Source organism: Bubalus kerabau, chromosome 4 (genome assembly GCF_029407905.1).
Source record: "Bubalus kerabau isolate K-KA32 ecotype Philippines breed swamp buffalo chromosome 4, PCC_UOA_SB_1v2, whole genome shotgun sequence".
NCBI lineage: Eukaryota > Metazoa > Chordata > Mammalia > Artiodactyla > Bovidae > Bubalus > Bubalus kerabau.
The window spans coordinates 49,824,314-49,830,857 of NC_073627.1; the positions used below are offsets into that span (position 1 = coordinate 49,824,314).

General features: G+C 54.3%; 1 protein-coding gene across 1 annotated transcript; it reads left to right on the forward strand.

The window, feature by feature from the left end:
- Nucleotides 1–2,763: 2,763 nt before the first annotated feature.
- C4H17orf50 (chromosome 4 C17orf50 homolog) lies at nt 2,764–5,762 on the forward strand. The gene is made up of 3 exons (XM_055579663.1): nt 2,764–2,776; nt 5,155–5,485; nt 5,567–5,762. The coding sequence occupies exons 1-3, from the start codon at nt 2,764–2,766 to the stop codon at nt 5,760–5,762; spliced, it is 540 nt and encodes a 179-aa protein (XP_055435638.1).
- The last annotated feature ends 782 nt before the right edge of the window (nt 5,763–6,544 follow it).

Here is a 6,544-nt window from a genome sequence, read left to right on the forward strand (position 1 = left end):
AGTGAGGAAGCAAGCCCCGAAGATGTCTGCTGGAAGGGCACCCTGGCAGAAGGAACAGCCAGGGCAAACGCTCCAGGCGGGTGAATTCCCTGGAGGTGCAGTGGTTAGAAGTCAGCACTTTCTCTGTAGGGGCCCAGGGTTCAATCCCTGCTTGGGGAACTAAGATCCTGAAGCCTTGTGCTGTGACAAACACACAACCCAAAAACACTCCAGGCAGGCGGATACTTGGTATATCCCAGGAATAGCAATGACAGGTGGAATATGAGGAAGAGGGGAAATAGGGTCTTTATGTAGGGCTTTGCTTTACCTTTTGGAAAGTAATTTTCTTTCAGTTACCTTCTAAAGGTGTCAAGATAATGATGGTTGTACCCATTTCACGGATGAGGAAACAAGAAAACTGAAGCTGGCAGGAGGCCTGCGTTCCTCAGTACACGGATGGAAGGACCTTTCCGTGGGGTTGGCTGAGTGTCCTCATGACATGGCAGTGGGCTTTCTCCAGAGAGACAGAGCAAGACAGAAGCCACAGGGTCTTTTATTACATAGCCTTGAAAGTCACACTCTGTCAATTCCCACAACATCCTATCAATGACCCAGGTCGGCCTTATTTCATATGGGAAAGGGGCTACATCAGAGGGAATACCAGGCAACAGGGGTCATTGGGAGCCATTCTAGAGGCTGGTTACCCCCGAGACAGAGGAGCTGTTTCTTTTCCTTTCTTGCTAATAGGATCCTATCTTGTTTAGGTATTATTCATGGATAGAGTTTTCTTAAAGTTAGGGAAGACGGGCCCAGCCCCAAAGAGAGAACCTGTCAAGTCTTCCAGCCATTCTGTGAAGCCATTTAAATTGGACAGAGTAAGCTTTTGAAATGTCCCATCAAGAACCAAAGTGGCTAGGGGCTTCCCTGGTGGTCCAGTGGTTAGGAATTTTTCTGCCAATGCCAATGCAGGGGACATACGTTCAATCCCTGGTCTGTGAACTAAGATCCTCCATGCCGCGGGGCAACTAAGCCAGCATGCCAAACTACCGAAGCCTGTGCTCTGCAACAAGAGAAGTCACTGCAACGAGAAGCTCCTGCTCTGCAAGGAAGAGTAGCCCCCCACTTGCTGCAACTAAAGAAAGCCTGGGTGTAGCAACGAAGACCCAGCACAGCCATAAATAATAAATTTTAAAAAGAGAACCAAGGTGCTATAAGCTCCTTTAGAAAATGTAAGGATATTCAGGTTTGGGGAGGAGAGCGTTCTCCATGGGTCTTTCCTATCTTTTGCAGAGGTGTTTCAAAGGTGTTTATATAGTGAAAAACCTTGGAAGATACAGTGTCTTTTTCCAGAGCAAAAAACAGTTTTGGTTACTACCCAGTATAAAAAAAATTAGGGTACCCTAAGCTCAGGGTTCTTCTAACAATGCAAGCCACTGCATATGCAGGTTCTACCTAGCACCCATGGGACAGTGGGCCAAGAGAAGATGACACGGGTATGCCGATGCTGCTGTGTCATCAGTAATGAGGTCTTTTATCTCTAACTCAAGAGTCTCACGTGTTTTGGCAGCACCTAGGAAAATACAGTGTGCTAACTTGCTAGCTTGCACATAGGGTAAAATTTTAGATTCTTTACGGTTCTTCACAGTGTTACCCCCATGAGATTCTTGGAGGCTGGTCTGCCCTCTTTGTTCTATATCCCACCAAACTGGGAGATGCCTGAAGGAAGAGACCCATGCCCCCACTTCAGACCTGGACGGAGCACCATGTCATGTTCCCCTAACAGACTGGGATCTCCTTGACTCCAGCAACTGTATCACATCAGACGGAGGCTCTCCAGACCTGGGTTTGCATCCTCTGCCCCTCTGAATACCACTGACTCTGCCAAAACACCCCACTGTCAGGCCAAGCAATGAAGGAGTTTCCCCAAGTTTCTACAATTTTATTCCTTTCCTGAGCCCCAGCTCTCACACATATACCGAACATCCAGAAGCTACCCCTGGCTCTTACCTGAGCCCTGCTTCCTATAACTTGACACCGTGTCCTCTGCTCCTCGGAGCTAAGGCAGTGCGCTGGAGGTGGGCGGGGTGGGAAGAAGGGAGGAGGAAAGATGGGGACTGAACTGAAAGGGAAGGGGAGAAAATAGTGATGCCAATAGACATAACGCTTTACGTGTTTTCAGTGGGCCAGGTAAAGTCTGGTACTGCATGGCTCTGACATACAGAGAGAGAGACAGAGGGTCAGAAAGATAACTCACTAACACTCAGAGTTTACATTTATGTAGTAGAGCTGGGAATTGACCCCAGTCTATGGGGGGCCAAAGTCCCTCTGTGCCTGTGTGTGCTAAGTCACTTCAGTTGTGTCTAACTCTTTGCGACCCTATGGACTGTATGTAGCCCACCAGGCTCCCCTGTCCATGGGATTCTCCAGGCAAGAATACTGGAGTGGGTTGCTGTGCCCTCCTCCAGGGGATCTTCCCGACCCAGGGATTGAACCCATTATGTCTCCTGCATTGGAAGGTGGGTCCTTTACCACTGGTGCCACTTGAGAAGCCCCAAAGTTACTCTCTGTCCCCTTTAATACCTTCCCAAGAGAGAAGGTAGGGTTTGGGATGGAAGTTCTAGAAAAGGCAGTTATTCTGCGGGTGGAATCCTATTGGCAGGTGAGACTCTAGCCCCGCCCCCTTGTAATCCACCAGAGGCCCTAGAGACCAGACCAAGCTCTATGGGAACTCTGTCCCATCTCTCTGCCTGATCAGGGGAAGAGGGCAGCACGGCTTTGGGGAGAATGGATAAACACGGTGAGTGGGGCTGGAGGACAGGTCTCTTGACCCCAGGATGGATCAACAAGCTCATCACCATGGTAACCCCAGAGTAGAAGTTTTCTCAGTTACCCATCCATATACAAGCCCTCTCCTCTCTCTTTTCTGAATATTTCTGACATCTTCTCTCTCATCTTCATCTGCTGCTGTTCGGATCTTTGTCTTCTCTGGCCTGGACCACTGTAATGACTCCTACGTGGGTCTCTGTCTGTCTCCTTCTGTCAGAGGAAACATCCTGAAGGATGCTCTGAGCACATCCCTGTGTCAAAATGTCCAGAGGCTCCCCAACTGCTGAAGGACTGAGTTCAAACTCCACAGCCTGGCCCCCAAAGCCCCACCCTCCCTCTTCAATTCCTCATCCTTCCCACATTCCCCAGGACCCCTTCCTGGCTGTGCCCTAGCTCTGGCCTTTCACAGCCAGAAGTCTAAATGTGTTTTCCTAAATAAAAGTACAGTGGAACTTGGGGTGGTTAGGACTCTGTACTTCCACTGCAGGGGGCACAGATTTGATCCCTGATCTGGGAACTAAGATCCCACAAGCCATTGTGGCTTGGACAGAAAAAAAAAAGGACAGTGGATCTTGGTTCTCCACCTATAGCAATACCAAGAACTGGTAGAATCTCTGAAAAAAAAACTTTCTTTTTGGAAAGCTTTCAGAAGTCTTGATTGAAATTCAAAGGCCACTCTCTTACCTACCTCGTCACCTACCAGACAGTGTCGGGAAGCAGCAGGACATATGATGTGGTTAGCCAGATAGATGGCTACGTGCAGTTGGTATTCAGTACATGTGGGCTGGAACACTAACCCCTTTGTTTCCAACCTCTTTAAACAAGATGGGCAGGGATCAATGGAAAATTTTCTAGACCTTTCTAGGGAAAACCCCAGGAGCTGTGTCTTCCCTGCCCTCCTCCCCCTTTTTTCTCTTGCAAGTCTAGCTCCCCAGATCCAGCAGACTGCAGGGCACATGGTGGAGCTGGGCCTGTGTCCACTGAATGAGTGGTAGACACCTCCTGGTAGATTACTCTCAGGTCAGCCCAGGAACTTCCCACCTGCCAGGACTGCTGCTTGGGATTGTGGAGTTTGTGCCCTGAACATCAGCAAGGGGGGGGGGAATCAGGGGTGGCTGAAATCCAACAGGCAAGGTTGGGGTCAAACCTGGAAGGATGAATAGAGGCCTTTTCCTAATTGGTCTTCCCGGCGTGTGTGTGGGGGGGTAAGGGTGGATTTCCACTTAGTCCACCCATACCGGCCACTTTTCTGGATTTTTCTGCGCATCGGAGGCACCCTTTCCTAATCATGCAAAGGCACTGTGCGCTCTCCTGCCTACCTGCTGCTGCTGCTAAGTCACTTCAGTCGTGTCCGACTCTGTGTGACCCCATAGATGGCAGCCCACCAGGCTCCCCCGTCCCTGGGATTCTCCAGGCAAGAACACTGGAGTGGGTTGCCATTTCCTTCTCCAATGCATGAAAGTGAAAAGTCAAAGTGAGTTGCTCAGTCATGTCCGACTCTTCGCGACCCCATAGACGGCAGCCCACCAGGCCCCGCCATCCCTGGGATTCTCCAGGCAAGACCACTGAAGTGGGTTGCCATTTCCTTCTCCAATGCATGAAAGTGAAAAGTGAAAGGGAAGTCGCTCAGTCGTGTCCGACACTTAGCGACCCCATGGACTGCAGCCTACCAGGCTCCTCCGCCCATGGGATTTTCCAGGCAAGAGTACTGGAGTGGGGTGCCATTGCCTTTGCGGCAAGTGACGCTGGGATTTCTTAAAGGCAAGGCCCATTTTGAAGAAGGAAATCCCGTTCCATGCAGAAAACAAAATACAGATAACCACCTATTAAAATTCCAATCGGGGCACTTCCTGATTATTGACAGCTGCACAGACATCAGTCCCCACCCCGAGGCCAATTAGAAGGAAGTGGGTGATGAACCATCATTCCCGGGCTCAAGCCTCATTGCACCTGCTTGTTGCTGGCTTCCCCCGCCCCGCGTCCCAGCCCTGGGCCAGGCGCTTCACACAGACTCCATCTGATACCTGCTTTTCAGTAACCCTTGAGATGGGCACTGTTTCCTCTCCATTTTACAGATGGGGAAACGGAGCTTGACAGAAGCGACCAGACTTGCCCCGAACCTTCTTCAGCTGGGAAGTTCAGGGACCTAGGAAATCAGGCCCCTCTTTGCCCAGAAAATCCTGCACACTCTGGAAACCTCTTGGAATCTTGCTGGCCCCGCACATCTCATGCATGTCCTTCGGGAGCCTGCCTTTTTTTGGGGCGGGGGGGGATCGGGTTGGGCGCCACAGTTAGGGTACCAGGGAGGGCCCTTCACTGATCTCCCCCCACCCCCCAACACCCGTGCAGGCGCGAAGGCCCCCTTGTGGAAGAAGGAGCTGGAGGAGCCCCGGGCCAGGGAGGCAGAGGCGGAGGCCGAAGCCGCGGAGGAGGAGTCGGAGTCGGAGTCGGATTCGGACGAGGAGAGGCCGCCGGAGGAGAGCGCGACCGAGGGCGAGGCCAAGGCCGGCGGTGAGGCGGAGGGCGGCGAGGGCCGTGAGCGGGGCTCGGTGTCGTACTACCCGCTGCGCCAGGAGTCCAGCACCCAGCAGGTGGCGCTGCTGCGGCGCGCGGACAGCGGCTTCTGGGGTTGGTTCAGCCCCTTGGCGCTGCTCGGAGGCCTAGCCGCGCCGGCCGACAGGTGAGGGCGCGCCCCGCGGCGGGGGCGGGATGCCCGGGGAGCGCGGCGCGGTGCCCTGAGCGCCCCGGTCCTCCCCCGCAGGAAGCGGAGCCCTCCCGAGGAGCCGTGCGTGCTGGAGACGCGGCAGCGGCGGCCGCGCGGCGGGGGCTGCGCACGTTGTGAGATCCTTTTCTGCAAGAAGTGCAGGAACTTGCACAGCTCGCCGAGCTACGTGGCGCATTGCGTTCTGGAGCACCCAGATCTGGGGAAGACGCGGCCTGCCCACGGCGGCCCCTGAGTGCCACCAACCCTCCCGCCCCCAACTCCCTGCCTCTGTAGCCGTTCATCCTCGCCTCCACCCCAAATGCCCGCAACCCTCCCCTCTCTTCCCCGACGTCGATCACGTGCCGCAGAGCCTCCCTTCCGGGTTGCCCCCTCTCGACCAGCAGGCGCATCCCCGATGGGGCGGCCCCACCTGTCATCAGTGCGGAGCCCAACATCATCACCTGGAGGTCCGTTCCTGCAACAGCGCCTCCCCGGTCAGCACGCGGTGCCCATCGCCCACCTGACTCCCGTCCCCTGCCCACAGCCCTCTCACTTGTCTCTTGGGTATTTCAGGTTCCTTCTGGCACGGTGGGCAGAGGCATCGCCTGAAGTAAATAACCCCTCTGGGAAACTTGCCTCTCCCCTCAAATCCTCCAATAAAGCCTCTGATCCAAGTGTCAGTGCCTAGAGGAGGGGCGAGGACCCCGGTGAGCGTGATAAAGATCAACCCTCCTTGCCCTTCCCCCGGGTTCAAGCCAGAGGGAAAAGGGCAGGCGGAGAGCCTCCTCCCAGCAGCTCGGGGCGGAACCAAGCCCTTGCAGCCAAGGGCAATCAAAGGCCATTCTCCCCACTGCGCGCTGAGAAGAAAAAAGGCAGGCTCCGCGCCAGGAATGCCCACTGGGAGCTGAGGGCTGAAGCTGGTTGGACCTTCCTCTCCTCCAGCGGGAAGGCCGCTCTGACCGCGGTCAGTGTGTGTGCCGAGGAGGCCCTGGAAGGTGTGGAGTGCGCAGGACTAGAGAGTTAGCTCAGAAGCCT